We start from the raw sequence: 15,075 nt of genomic DNA, 5'->3' as shown, positions 1-15,075 counted from the left end.
GCAGCATCCTCCAGGCGTTCACTCCCAGCCTGGATGTTCTGAATGCCAGCCTCAGCACCGTCCTGTGCACGGAGCTCCTGCACTTTGCTCTGACAATCCTCCTTTTCCAGGTCAGTCCTCGCATCTCCCGTGCCATATCCCCTCAGTCCTGAGCGTGTGCTCCCTCGAGGAGCTGCAAAATCAAAATCTGCTGCTTTCAGTGTTGTCTCCCCAGTTTTCTGCAAATACTCCACAAGTGCTCGTTTTGACCTCAGCTTCTTCCCTTCAGGGCTGTGGTAAGGAAAGTAAATTAGCAATGACTTTCTCATTCTGCTCTTCGCTTAAAAATCTTCAATAATACATAAAAATAAACCTCAAAACGAAGGACAAAAAGAGTTTTGAGGGCGACGTCGGGGCAGATTTCTGTGGTCCTGCCAAGAAAGGCCACACAGCTCACCGACAGCCCCAGCTCACCTTATGAAGTACACGTCGAGCCTCCCGGCCGTCCTGCCCGCCCGCCGGCGGCTGCTCACCCGCTGCCACCCGCGGGGGACGGCGCTGGGCCCCGCCGCGCCGTGGTCCCCGCAGCCGGGGCTGGGGCCGGGCCGTTCCGCCGCCGCGCCTCGACTGCCGCCCCCGGGGCTGCAGGGGAAGAAGAGCCCGGGTAAGGTGCCGCTGCCGGCGGAGCTCCGGGGACGGCGGGGCGGGCCTGGGCACGGGCCCCCACCCGACCCCGGGGCCGGGCCGGCGCTGTGGCCCGGCCGTGAGGGCGGCGCCGAGCCGTGCCGGGCCGTACCGAGCCGTGCGGGGCCGTACCGAGCCGTGCGGGGCCGTGCCGGGTCCGAGGGATGCGGGCCGCGCTCACCTGGCGCGACAGGGCCGAGCAGTGGTGAGCGGCCCCGGCCCGGTCCCATCCCGGCGCGGGGTCGGTCCCGGCCGCTCCTGCTGCTCGGGCTTTGCGGGCCATCGCTCCCCGTGCCGCTGCCGCCGCTCTGTTTGTGTCTCCTGACGCGCCGCTCTCGGTTTGTTTCTTCCCTCAGCATTTACGACCTCGCGTTCAAGCCGGATGGGACCCAGCTGATCATTGCTGCTGGAAACAGGCTGCTGGTAGGGAAACCCTCCCGTCCCCTCTCCTTTTCAGCTGTATGAGCGTGATTTATTTCACATTAACTTATGAATATAACCTATCTGAAATCCCCTTATCTCTGTCAGTGCAGCCTCACAGTAACATACATATTAATGCGGGCCAATTCTAAAGTATTTTGAAGCTTTTAAGTATTTCTTAGCAAGTTTTAAGCTCTATTTGCAGAAGTAATGAGATTTCAGTTATTTGTGTCATCTCATGCCGGGGTTTGAGATCCATGAGCCTGCCCCTAGTCCTGCACAGCGTGCAAGTTTCCCTAAATCTGGCTCAAAGCCGTGTCCTGGCGTGGTGGTGGCAGGGCAGGTGAGGGAACATTCACCTCAAGCTGTCTGTGGGTCCCTGGGGCTGCTGCAAGAGCTCAGGACCAGCTGCTCACAGGTCCTGCAAAGCTTTCAGGTGGGGCAGGTGTAGGAGCTGCAGGAAGGGTGGGTGGGATGGATGGATGGATGGATGGATGGATGGAGGATGGGTGGATGATGGATGGATGGATGGAGGATGGATGGATGGATGGATGGATGATGGATGGATGGATTGTAGAGGTGGAGTTCAGCATTGCAGGACAACAGGTGTTATTTTCAGGGCTAACAGAATGATGTATTTAGCGATGCTCCTTTGCAGTAATTTATTATGCTTAAACATAAAATGCGTAGAAAGATGTTTTAACAGCAAGATGTAAAATATAAAAATAAAAGATAAAAAGCCAATAAGATGTAAAACAAGCTGCCAAACAAGCTGTTGAAAAATGTCCTTAGTGCATGTTATTCTCTAGTACTGACTTTTTTCTTTCTAAGAATATAATGTTACAGAAGGCTGTTTCTGTGCTAGAAAGTGTTTTGTCTTGTATGAACTATATGAAACCCAAAAAGCAGACACAAAGGGAAGTGCATAATCTGCTGGCCTTCAGTAATTTTATATCCCAGCCCTCACACTGGAGGTGTTTTAGGCCAGGTTGCATGGGGCTTGCAGCAGCCTGGTTTAGTGGAAGGTCTCACTGCCCCACACGGGCATGGAGTGAGTGAACTTCTAAAGTCCCTTCCCACCCAAATGTGGTTCTCTGATTCAATGAAGGTTTTTTTTTTTTTTGTAAGTTCTTTTGTTTGTATATTTGGATTGGTTTTTTCTCCCCATTTGAACAGGTGTATGATACTTCTGATGGAACCCTAATTCAGCCTTTGAAGGGCCATAAAGACACTGTGTACTGCGTGGCTTATGCCAAAGATGGTAAATAGCACCTTGGGGCGTGCGAGCCTGGTGTGTGAAGTGCTTCTCTCCCACTGGAGATGGAGAATGGGCATTGTGGGGTGCTGGGGGTTGTTCTTTATCAGCTGCTGGGGCTGTTGTCCAGAGGAGGCTGTGATCTGCAGATCTGCCTGCACAAGAACCTGTAAGGTCACCTGTGAGCCAAGAGCTGTGCTCCCACTGCTCCTCCTCTCTGACTTTAGTGTTGGGCTTAGCACTGCTGAAGTGCCTGGGTAGTGTGAGGAGAAGGCTCACCTCAGAGATGCCTGTTCCTACTGCTCATCTGCCTCTGGGTTTTATTGCTCTAGTTTCTCTGTCCCAGAGCTTCCTGATCTCCTGATCCTTCATGTGTTACCTGCTCAGTGCACTCTGCTGCCAGTTCTCTCGTGGTCTGTGACTCTCAGTCAGTGGGACTCACTCTGTGGGCTGGGGGGCCTTCCTGCAGCTGCTGCTGTTTGGTGGTGGGAGTTCCTGTGACATTGTACCAGTTTAACTTGTCACTTCCCCATCAGTGTCCAGCTGGGGCTGGGCAGCACTGGAAGGACTGGTTACTGGCAAGGCCATGGAATGGTGCAGTACAGCTGCTGGAGCTCCATGTGCCTGGGGAAGCACCAGCACATCCAGGCACTCAGTCAGCCCCTTTATTACTTGAGCCTTGTCGAGTTCAAGAACTTCTTGCTCTCTCTTTGATTGAGTATTTGGAGTGAAAGTGATTCTTGTATGTGTGGGATTTAAATTATCTCTAATTCCTAGGCAAGCGTTTCGCATCTGGCTCTGCTGATAAAAGTGTGATAATTTGGACTTCAAAGTTAGAAGGAATTCTGAAGTACACGTAAGTGATGCTGCTCAGTTCTGTGCCTCAGAAGCTGATTTTCATTATGCACTGCTGCAATTAAAGAGCACGAGCTGTTGGATTTGGGAGAGGGTTCACTAAGGTCAGAGAAAAGGGGTGATGGGGAGGGAGGAGGAAAAGAGCAGCTGAAGTATCTGAGTGAGGCAGGACAGCAATTAAAGGCATGAAAGAAGGTGGGAAATCCAGAGCAATCTGTGAATTTAGAGGGCTGACAGAGAACTAGGGGAACTCAGAATAGGTCAGAATAAAATGAAACATAATATGACCAGTCTTCTATAATAAACCATAATTCTGGTTCAAAGATCAAATTAAAGATGGGTTTGGCACTTCTGGTATATTTAAATCATTTGGCTCTGTTTTCAGTCAGCCCTCTGAAGCAACAACTTCATGTTCTCCTGAGTGCACATTTACCAGGAGTTAGCTGGTCACTGCACAGAGCCTGCACAAGCACACTTGGTTTAGGATTTGGGTACAACCTTCAGTCATATTTCACAAACCACAGTTGCTGTAATCTTGATAAAATACAGTAAATCCTGCTACTTGGAGACACTTTTTACAAGGTTTATTACTGATCTACTTTACACTAATAGCAGACTTACTTGATGTACTATAAACCAATCCAATTATTTTGGCATCTGCTAAGGCTTTCAGCTCACTTGCTGAAAGTCAGAAAAGAGGCACTTGAGAATGATTAATTGAAATCTGATTGTAACTTCATTCTAGGCATAATGACTCTATCCAGTGCGTTTCATACAATCCTCTCACTCATCAGCTGGCATCCTGCTCCTCTGGGGATTTTGGTATGTCTTCTCCCTTGAACTTTTCCTTTGAGACACTGAATTCCATTGCAGCTGGATAGCTGAGCTAACCACAGACAGGTGCAGCTCTGACTCCAGAAGAGATGGGACACAAAGCTACCTAACTGATTTAAATCACTTAACCTCAGTGAGAAGGGACAGCAGTGAGAGGGCACAGGATCAAATGTGCTGCTCTGTTACTGGAGTTTTTTGCAGAGACACCCTCTGTTATTTAGATGGACGTTTTTCCCATTTAATAATAAATAATATGTATTTAAATGTCCACTGGCAGTGGACAAGATATTAGTGCCTCTGAAATCCCAGCTGAGTTCTTTGACAGTATTAATTTCCAGTCTGAACACTGGCACTTACTTGTCATTGGCTTTTTGTTTTCTTTCATCAAGGCTTGTGGTCTCCTGAACAGAAGTCAGTCTCTAAACATAAAACAAGTAGCAGGATTACTTGCTGTAGGTAAGTTTTAAGGGTTATCTGTGTCATTTAAGTTAGTTTCAATACAAACCATTTCAAGTAAGATGGAAGCTTTAAAAAAAATTACTTTTCCCTCCTTCTTTTTCAGTAGCAAAGTGTTGAGTTATACTTGGTCCTGTTTATAACCAAATCCTTCTGAAGGCATCAGAGACAGATTCTGGTCTTGAGCAGGTGTCTTAAGTGTTTTTTCTGTCTTGTGCAACAACAATGAAATGAAGTTACAGGAAAAATAACTGCAATGTTTGTTTGTCGTTCATTCCCTGTATTGTTGGTATTTTCATTTGAAGAAGGTGTTACCTGTGTGGGGAACCTGAAGCAAGGATTCCTACTGAAGTCATTCATCTGACTGGAGAAGAGACCAGAACAGACCCTAGGCCTCCCCAGTCCTACACCAGACAGTTCTGTCTGATCATGTTCTAAATGTGGCTTTTAAAGCATTTTGGTCTGCTCCAGACTGCCATCCCCAAAATGTGTCTGACTTAGCACATGTTACAAATATTGCAAGCTTTAATTTATTCTTTTACTTCTGTGTATAGGATAAAATGTCCTTGATGTAGAGTCCTTGATGTGCTGTTGCTATAAATGTGGATTTAGATGCATAAACAAACCATAGGATCACTAGCCACCTCCCAGAACTTCCTCTTAGAATTATACTTTATTCTGCCATTCCTGTGTGAGTGTGCTGTACACCATCCTGCCTTCCTGCTGCTTGTTTGTAGTAGTTTACTCTTCAGTATGTATGTGTTTTTTCAGCTGGACAAATGATGGCCAGTACCTTGCTTTGGGGATGTTCAATGGCATTGTCAGCATAAGGAACAAAAATGGTGATGAGAAAGTGAAAATAGAGAGGCCAGGGGGCTCTTCCTCTCCAGTATGGTCAATTTGTTGGAATCCTTCCAGGTAAATAATTTCATCCTTCCTTTTTTTTTTCCATTCTGAATAGATAATCCTTGGCTCATTGATTGCAGAAAGGCTTGTCTTTTATTCCTGCTGGAGCAGGTTAATTCCATGTGTGTTACCTTCTTTAAGTGATTATATATTGGGGTTTTGGGTTTGCTGCCAGTCTTCAACTGAATAGAGAGCCTGGGAACAGGTTTAGATTGGAGATGTGGGATTGTTTAGGTTGGAAAAGCCCTTTGAGGCATCAAATCCAACCACTCCCACAGCAGTGCCAAAGCCACCACTTACACCTGTCCCCAAGTGCCACATCCACACAGCTTTTAAATCCCTCCACCCCTGCCCTGGGCAGCTGTGCCAGGGCTGGACAGCCCTTTTAGGGAAGAAGTTTTCCCAATACCTAGCCTAAACCTTCCCTGGCAAAGCTTGAGGCCTTTCCTCTTGTGTCTGTTCCCTGGGAGCAGAGCCTGACCCCCCCTCAAGCTTTGAGTTATTCCTGTAGAGGATACTGGTTTTGATTTTGTGTCCCCAAGCTGTTCTCCAGAGGTTTAAATGACCAGCTGCTGTCCTTTCAGTTTGTGACTTTTAAAGAGTAGCATGAAGTGAACTCTGCTATTCTGCTACTTGGTTCTGTTGCTCTAAGAGATTTTTTTGTTTGTTTTTTTTTGGCAGAGATGAACGAAATGACATTTTAGCTGTGGCAGACTGGGGTCAGAAACTTTCCTTTTACCACCTGAGTGGCAAGCAGGTATGTCTTAGAGAGTTTATTGAAGAGTCACAGTGCATTTCTGGTTCTGTGTCCCACAGTCAAAATATTTGTATGCAGGTGCTTTATTAATTACATTAAATGTCTTCTGTTTTCCAAGCCTTTTATGAGTCTACTTTTTTTAGCCATTCCTCCTTCAGCTCTTATTTCTCACATAGCAGCTCAGCTGCTGTCTCACAGTTCTTCCATTAAAGCCCTTACAGCTCTGCTGACTTGTGTGACATGGTTCACTGGTCTGTAGAGAACGTCTCTGGGGTTTTTCTCAGCTGGTTAAAGGGGGTTTTGAGTTGTTGTGCTCTGAGCAGAATGGTTTGGGACTGGAGGGATTCTTGGATGTATTTTAGAACTGCCTTGGGAATCTTAATATAGCCAGTGGTTCTGGGTGTTGAAAGGCCATGCCTGGAGGAGATGGATGGTGTCAGTGATGGCACGTGTTGTTTTCAGGAAGATGAAATGATCCTCTTGTTAATGTTTTTGATTGGTTTTTTGGTTTATATTCCCTTGTAGATTGGGAAGGACAGAGTGCTCAATTTTGACCCGTGCTGCATCAGCTACTTTACTAAAGGAGAGTATCTCTTGCTGGGAGGGTCAGACAGACAGGTTTCTCTCTTCACAAGGGACGGGGTGCGCCTGGGCACTGTGGGAGAGCAGAGCAGCTGGGTGTGGGCCTGCAAAGTTAAACCAGACTCCAACTATGTGGTGAGTAGGGACGTTTTTCTAACGTTTTTCAGAGGGAATTTGTTACTTAAATAAGATAATACATTTTCAGCTTAGTTGCTTGGACATTCCTACCGAGGCAGTAGAACCTCAGCGGTGTGTAGGGAGGTCCTGTAACTGCCCCTGGAATTACATATGTCCCACAAAAGTAAAACCTGAGCTGTAAGAAGGATCTAAGGAGCATAACACCTCCTCTCAAGTGGTAAGGTGTTTGCTGCATTTTGATTAAAAAAAGAGGAGGGAAAAATAATTAAAAATAGCAGCTAATCGCTTCTGGAATTGACCAAATCTAATTCCATGATGGGAAGAAAGTGCCTACAGGGCAACTGTCAGCACAAAATGCTGCACTCTTGAGTCCTGTACAAGTGGGAAGAGAATTAAAGCAAATTTAAAAATTAACAAACACACCCCCTCTGCAAAAAATCTAACCAAAACCCCAACCAAATAAACCCAAGGCCCCCCCAGCATGGTGGTCTCCATGGTCTGTGGTGGGATCAGTCCATTCCCAGTGCACTTGTGCCATGGTTAAATATAAGTCAGCTCTAACTGGTGTTGGTCTATCCATTATGTACAGTCATCATATATAAACACCACACACTCTGCCAGTCCTCACCTGAAGTCATTCCCTCGTGGTGTTCAGGCAGTGGGGTGTCAGGATGGAACCATCTCCTTCTACCAGCTGATTTTCAGCACTGTCCATGGCCTCTATAAAGACCGCTACGCCTACAGGGACAACATGACCGACGTTATTGTCCAGCACCTCATCACGGAGCAAAAAGGTAATTCCACACTTGCAGGCAGGCCAAAGCTTCCTGCAGCTTGTTTTAATTAATATCCGTCAGGGCACCTGGAATTTGCACTGCGTGTACCTGACAGGCTGTTGTCACTTTGGCAGTCAAACCGTGGAACACACTTTGGATGAGGAGAGTGCAAACTTGGAGTGTGCAAGTTCAGCACTGACAAGTTTAATGAAAGATGTGGGGATTGGCAAAGAGACTGGGAGGGGCAGGGGCTCTTAAAATAAGGTTTTAATCTCTGAAAAAGAGATAAAAATACTGTGTGTTATATATAGCTTTTTTTTTCCTTAGTTGTAACCTCAAGCATTTGTGCTTATTTTGTTTCTTCATTTCTGCTGTCTTTTTATGGCAAGGATTCGAAGTACTGCTCCAGAATGTGCTGTTCAGAGAGGGTGGTAAACTGTGACAGGGATAGTAGATTATGTAGATGCAGAGCAGCAAACATATCTGAGCAGGAATGTGCTTTGAATTTTAGAAGTGCTCTAGGGAGATTCAATTTTAGTGTGTTAGTTCTCAGATTTCTGTGTATTATTTTTGTGTCAGCTTATACTTTATCATTTTGGTGTTTCTTCTTTCTAGTTAGGATAAAAGGCAGAGAGCTTGTGAAGAAAATTGCAATCTACAAAAACAGATTAGCCATCCAGATGCCAGAGAAAATCCTCATTTACGAGTTGTACTCGGATGACTCTGCAGATATGTACTATCGGGTGAAGGAAAAGATCATAAAGAAATTTGAATGTAACTTGCTGGTGGTGTGTTCAGATCACATTATTTTATGCCAGGTATGTGCTTTAAAAGCTAGAGTAGTCCTGGGGTGTGTTCAGGGTTCAAGGCAGCTGTCCCAGACCGTGGCTGGCAGGACATGACTGTCCTGTGGGGTCTGCTGCAGCACTCCCAAGGCAGCCCTGCAGTGCCCTGCCCTGCAGTGCTCACATGCTGCTGGGCTGCCACCACGGCGTGGCTCAGGTGACTGGTTCAGTAAAGCAGGCTCTAGAGTGAATTTGATAAATTAGCACAGAGTCCAGGGGTACTTCTGGGTGTGAGAGAACTACTAGGAAAAGATTGGGGGTGTTCGTTTCTGTTTGCTCACAGGATTGGAAAATCTTAAAGAATTCAGCCATTAAACTGAATCTTTGACTTTATGGTTTTTAAATGTGAAAGTAGACACACCTGCTAGTATAGGTATAAACATCACACATCAGACACAGATTTTTGTCCTCACCTCCAGGCTGTGTTTTATACCTTACTGTGTCCTTAGGAGAAGAGATTGCAGTGCCTCTCATTTAGTGGCGTTAAAGAACGAGAATGGCTGATGGAATCTCTTATTCGTTACATTAAAGTAATTGGAGGGCCTCCAGGAAGAGAAGGCCTCTTAGTTGGTCTAAAGAATGGTCAGGTAACATATCATCTCTGCTATGTGTCTTTCCACTGCAAACAAAATGTGTTCTGTGCTCTTGGAGGGAGACCTTAGGGGCAGCAGGCTCTTCTGCAACCTAGAATTTTATTTGCCAGTCTCATTTTTGGATTAAAAATTAATTACTTCTGTCTTTCACATTCTCTGACAGTAAAATTCATACAAATATGTTTAACTGGGTCTGGAAATCTGTGAGTTTTTGGTATCAACTGACAGGAATTGAGTCCTTGGTGAAGAGAGCAGGCTTGCCTTTAGTGGGGGTTGGAGGTGTGTACACTTCTGCTGATGACCACTTGTGAGGGGCTGTCTGTTTCTCACGCCAGCTGGCAGCTGGAAGTGCCAAACTGGAGCCCAGAGGGACTGATAGCAAGGACGTTGAGATCCTGTGTGTCTTCTGTGTGTTATGTATTCCTGTATTAATGAACTTGTGTGACTGGTGGAGAATCCAGGATGCATGGCATCTGATTTATCTGTACAGGCTTGCGACCTAGAGCGTGCTGTAGCAGCCAGGCTGCTCAAGAGACTCAAACTGGAAGCATTTCCCTAATTTCATTGCAGTTTGTCTCTGAAAAAGCTCGCAGTTTCACACTTCAGACAGCAGGGACGTTTTTACCCGCTGTGCTGTTCCCAGCTCGGGGGACAGGAAAGCAGGAGTGGCTTTGTTTCCCTGTAGATCCTGAAGATCTTCGTGGACAACGCGCTGGCCATCGTGCTGCTGAAGCAGGCCACGGCCGTGCGCTGCCTGGACATGAGCGCGTCCCGCAGCAAGCTGGCCGTGGTGGACGAGAACGACACCTGCCTCGTCTACGACATCCACACCAAGGAGCTGCTCTTCCAGGTCGACACTGACAGCTCCTGGGGCTTCTTAAAAGCGGGGGCAGGAGGCCGGGAAGTAGTTTGGTGCGCAGAACGTCCCACGAGTGTTGCTGTGCAGAAATTCATGTCACTCGTTTAAGCTATTAGTCGCATCTTGTAGAATGTAACTGTGATCTGTTTATCAAAACCACCCTCTCAGAGATGGTGGAGTAGGAATGAGAAGGCAGGAAATCTGTGTGAGCAACAGCTGAATAAAGAGCTCTTAGACATGTGACCTTTTCAGTTTAATTTAGAACTCTGCCCTGCTTCCCTCTGAAGCATTACAGTTAATGAGCATTTTAGTTTTATCATTAGTGCAAACAGAATTAAAGCCTAAACATCTTTGTTCGTTGGGCATTCATAGGCTATAAAAGGAATCATGATAATGCTCTCTTCATTGGCAGTTTAGTAGTCACTTATTAATGTTGATTAAATGTTTTCAGAACGTACTGGATAGCAGGGATGGAGTGCTGCAAAGACAGGGTCTGCAACTTCCTCTGTGTAATGGACTGAGAAATGATCAATTAAATGTGCTAACTAGCAGTATATTATTGTGGAATTTGGTATTATGTTTTACGGATTGATTGTAGAGATCACTAGTAAATATGCACAAAAGGCAAGACAATTATAGCTGAGTATTAAAATGTAAAATACATCCCAATGAATCTGTTTAGGAATATTGTAGGCTTTAGGATATTGCAAATGTGACTAATCGGTGTGTATGTACACACCAGGCTGTAGTGGGTCAAACACTCCAGCTGAAGGAGGCATGTTTCTTAGCAATGATGTGATTGCTTCAGTTGTAATCCTGAGATGTTTTGCTCATTAGGAACCCAATGCTAATAGTGTGGCCTGGAATACCCAGTGTGAGGATATGCTTTGCTTTTCTGGAGGGGGTTACCTCAATATCAAAGCCAGCAACTTCCCTGTCCACCAGCAAAAACTGCAAGGCTTTGTTGTGGGTTACAATGGCTCCAAGATCTTCTGCCTTCATGTTTTCTCTATGTCAGCAGTTGAAGTTCCGCAGGTAATCCTTTAATCTCATTAAGTGTTGCTTTATATCTCATAAACATGAATGTTTAACAAGTGAAGAAGCTTTTCTGAGATTTACTTGTATTTCATTACTAAAATGATTGCAGTTCACACTTCCTTCGTTGTTATTTAAGTTATATTGTGTGATCTATTTTATTTTTGTTTCTTTGGCGTTAATTAAGCTAACTTCCTTTTTGCTTTTGGTAATTGTTTCTGATTCTCCCTTTCTACTTGCAAATGCATGCACATAATCTAATATAGTGCAGGCCTTACCTCCTGCAGGATTTTTACTGTGTTCTCTCTGTATAACTTTTTTCCATTGTAATTTCATTTTTCTTGAATACATCAAATACTGTTTTATTGCTGCTTCGTCTAGATGTCTTTAAGCAATATTTAAATGGAATATTTTAGTTTGAATGTATAGTACCTGTGCGGTCTTTATATTCAAAATTTAGGGATTGCCTTCCATAAAATGCTGATTTCTGTCATCATGGAAGTCAAAAAAAAAAAACAAAGCAAAAAAAGAAAGCAAAAGGATTGTGACTGTGCATCCAGGAGTGTGCAGGGCTTGCCTCTGAGAATCGATGAAGAAGGCAGAATGTCCTGTGCTCGTATTGACTAAAGGACATCTGTGTTACAGACCCTGTGTCCCCTGAGGCCCTGGGCAGGTCCTTGGTGGGGCTCTGGGTTGCCCAGGGGGGATGGCAGGCAGCCACAGGATCACCAGGCCTTGAGCACTCCTGTCTGCCTTTGGCATGCTGTAGGCACCAAGATGCCACAGAGTTACTGTGCAGCAGCTCAGAGGCAGCTTCTCCAAAGCTGTGCTTTCGGAGAGAGGCAGTGGCAAAGGGTGTACAATGTTCAGATAAATTGGTAAAAGTAATGCAGAAATGGACCTGCATCATGCTGGGGTTGCAAAGCCAGGGTAAGGCAGTGGTGCTGCAGTGCTCCCTGTTCCCTTAGAGGGCTGGGGCTGTGGCTGCAGACCCACACCTGTCTGTGCCCCTGCAGCAGCTGGCAGCAGACCCACATCTGTCTGTGCCCCTGCAGCAGCTGGCAGCAGACCCACACCTGTCTGTGCCCCTGCAGCAGCTGGCAGCAGACCCACACCTGTCTGTGTGCCTCTGCAGCAGCTGGCAGCAGAGCCACACCTGTCTGTGTGTCACCCTGCAGCAGCTGGCAGCAGACCCACACCTGTCTGTGTGTCACCCTGCAGCAGCTCTGCCTGCATAGTACTAAAAAAGCTCAGTGTACGTCATATTTACATGTTCAATGCCCAGAAGAATTCACATCCTTAACTGCTTCCTAATATTGAAAGGAAATGAAGATTTCAAAATGGATGAGTTTGGAATGTAATTAACCCAGCTTGTCTAAAGATAAGGTAAAGATCACCCCAGAACGTTGTTCTGTCTGTGTACAAAACTGAGATGTTTATTCCCTGGGCAGCTTGTAAGGGTTGTGATTAAAATATTTTTTTCCCAATATATGTAGAGAATTTCACTAATATATCTCAGTATTATGCTTTCTGATACATGTTTTTTCTATGACAATCCTCAGTCTGCACCCATGTATCAATATCTGGAGCGAAAAATGTTTAAAGAAGCCTATCAAATTGCATGCTTAGGAGTGACTGATGCTGACTGGAGAGAGCTGGCCATGGAAGCCTTGGAAGGGCTGGAGTTTGAAACTGCTAAAAAGGTAAAGCATTTATTTTCTCGTTTAGCTTAAAGCTTGGGTTTGATATTTATATATGTGTATGTGTGTGACTATAATGCATGTTTTATGACTGGAATGCGTGGCGTTCCTGGGTTACTGTCTTGCTTGTCTGTTGTGTCTTATTCCACAAACAAACCAATTGTTTGTTACAAACTCAGGATTTTGAGATGAGGTTTTGAACTGATATATAATCTATCTCTGTAGATAAAGGCCGTGTTCTAAATCAAAGTGTTCTATAGGAAGAAAATGTTTTCATCTGGAAAATGCATTAATGGATTTAGGGGAGCAGAGCTGGGAAGCAGTGCCCACCGGGTGGCAGCAGAGGATGCTCACCTGGCCCTGGCCCCCACCTTCCTTGGTGCTATAAACTTGCCCTTTCCCCCTAAATATTTGCTGTAACCTCGGTACAAATGTGAAGATTTCCTACTCTTTGTTACCTCCTGCTAAGGCTGTGTGAAGGCAGTGGTGCTGGGATGGTACAATTTCAGTCCTGTTCTGTGTGGTGTGCCTTGCTAGGGGAGTGGTCTATGAGTGGGCATAGACTGAAGAATTGAGTTTTCTCTGGCATAAAATAATTCCCCATTTTCTTTCACCACCCCTTCTCAAGTAAGAGAGAGCAAACTGAGTTCAATGTCATGAATATTGTATGAAAGACAAAACATTCTAAAAATACACTGAGAATGGTCTGAAGTGATAGACATCTTTTAATAACAGATTTTTTTTAAAAAAAGGAAATTAAATGCTTCTTTTTTTTTTTTTTTCTTAAGTGGAGGCATCAGAATAATTCCAGTCTCATGGATGGCTTTATGCAAATAGATACTTTTAAAAAGAAGTTTTCAGTGCCTCCTTGGAATTTTTAAGTAATGCCCTCTTAGAATTAGAGCGGATTAATTCAAACAAAAGCAGCTTCTTGACATTAAAGGCTCTTACAGTTCCTAGTCCAATCCGATGTAAGCAGAATTCTGTGCCCTCTTCAGTTTGGTTGAAGTCCTGAATGTGCAGCCCAAAGAGTTAAATTTCTGTTTTGTGATGCATGTCAGGAATAAGTGCTGAGCTGCTGCAACTTGCACGTGACTTTGCCACTTGAGACTTGGGGTTGCACATTTATCTCCATTTGCAAAGATATTACACTGTCTTAAAGTACTTTTATCTTATCGTCTTCTTACTTCCTTTCCTCTCTCTGAGCTCCTTTCATGCTGGATTTTCAGAATGGTTTAAAAACTGGGAGCATATGCAGCCAGCTTTGACAATGGGATCAGTTATGTGCCCTTCCTTGTAACAGTTTCCTGAAGTTTCCTCCTCTGTGTCACACCTCGCACCAGAAAGGAGAACCAGCCAGAATGAAAGCACGGAGTATTTTAAGTGACACTTTGTGTTTCTTGGGGGCTGAGGCACAGCTCCTGCTGCCTGCTGTGCTGCTCAGCCAGGGCCCAGCTCTTTCCTGTCACAGCTCAGGGGCCACAGTCACAGCCAAACCCAAACCCAGCAGATTTCTGCCTGTCCTTCTTGCATGAGGACAGCTTGATTCGTGCAGAATGATATTTGGTGTTTTCTGGGTTTTCAACTTAATCCCTTTTGCTCTTTTTTTTTTTTAATTATTTTCAATAGGCATTTACCAGAGTACGAGACCTTCGATATCTAGAACTGATCAGCAGCATAGAGGTAAGCCAGTGTTCAAGAAGGTGTATTTTCTTAAACTTACTACTGTACCAAAATCAGTACTTTCTGTTCTGGAAGGACTTTGTTTGGATAGTGCTTCTGACTGTTGGAGATGTGTTTGAAGTGAAAAATCCTGGTTAGTAGAGGTGACTCAAGTTCTAATGGTAGGATTGGAACTTTGTGGACCAAAATGTGGGTGTGGGATGGGAACTTCTGAAACTGTCTTCAGGAGAACTGGAAAAGTGTTCAATATTCAATTAATAATTGGTAGAAAACTACTGTGCTGACAGAGCTTAGTACAGAATACTTCATAAACACGAGTTCATTAAGCCTTTCCCTACCCCCTGGAGGTAGGTAATTACTATTATCTCCTCCTTGCAGAGACAGAAACAGGCCCAGAGAAATGAAATGACAAATTTGGGGTCTCATGACAAGTCTGTGACAGCTGGAAATAGAATTTGGGATTCCATACTTCTATACTGTGCTCTAATCACTCCTTCCTATTCTTTTCACACTTCTTGATAGAATTTCACTCAACAATAACTGTCTGTCATGAGCACTTGAAAATACACTTAACACCCTTGTCCTTCTGCAGAGATGGCAAGATAATGCTTAAAGATCTTCTTGGAGATGGCATAAAGGGAATTCCTCTTCCTTGTGTTAATTAGATTTACACCTTCTCTTGAAAGATACACTCCTTGTCTTCATGTCTGCAGAGCTG

General features: G+C 44.9%; 1 protein-coding gene across 9 annotated transcripts in view; it reads left to right on the top strand.

Moving 5' to 3' along the window:
• The first annotated feature begins 719 nt into the window (after positions 1-719).
• IFT122 (intraflagellar transport 122) overlaps positions 720-15,075 on the top strand; it is a 29,836-nt gene continuing 15,480 nt past the window's right edge. For 7 of the 9 annotated variants that reach the window (XR_005954214.1, XR_005954213.1, XR_005954215.1 and 4 more), the window contains exons 1-16: positions 720-868; positions 1,020-1,086; positions 2,260-2,344; positions 3,116-3,194; positions 3,939-4,015; positions 4,417-4,483; positions 5,255-5,401; positions 6,071-6,146; positions 6,672-6,863; positions 7,456-7,660; positions 8,258-8,460; positions 8,937-9,074; positions 9,766-9,930; positions 10,777-10,974; positions 12,537-12,677; positions 14,304-14,357. Coding sequence is in view for 6 of the 9 variants with exons in the window: in XM_041425819.1 (XP_041281753.1) it covers positions 828-868; positions 1,020-1,086; positions 2,260-2,344; positions 3,116-3,194; positions 3,939-4,015; positions 4,417-4,483; positions 5,255-5,401; positions 6,071-6,146; positions 6,672-6,863; positions 7,456-7,660; positions 8,258-8,460; positions 8,937-9,074; positions 9,766-9,930; positions 10,777-10,974; positions 12,537-12,677; positions 14,304-14,357 (1,935 nt within the window). In the remaining 3 variants the exon portion in view is untranslated. The remainder of the gene's footprint in view (positions 869-1,019; positions 1,087-2,259; positions 2,345-3,115; positions 3,195-3,938; positions 4,016-4,416; positions 4,484-5,254; positions 5,402-6,070; positions 6,147-6,671; positions 6,864-7,455; positions 7,661-8,257; positions 8,461-8,936; positions 9,075-9,765; positions 9,931-10,776; positions 10,975-12,536; positions 12,678-14,303; positions 14,358-15,075) is intronic. The other 2 variants (XM_041425821.1, XM_041425820.1) reach the window with 1 other exon arrangement.

This window comes from Onychostruthus taczanowskii, unplaced genomic scaffold (genome assembly GCF_017590055.1).
Source record: "Onychostruthus taczanowskii isolate IOZ18803 unplaced genomic scaffold, ASM1759005v1 scaffold9, whole genome shotgun sequence".
Taxonomy (NCBI): Eukaryota; Metazoa; Chordata; class Aves; order Passeriformes; family Passeridae; genus Onychostruthus; species Onychostruthus taczanowskii.
This window is presented reverse-complemented; position numbering and strand designations above follow the sequence as displayed.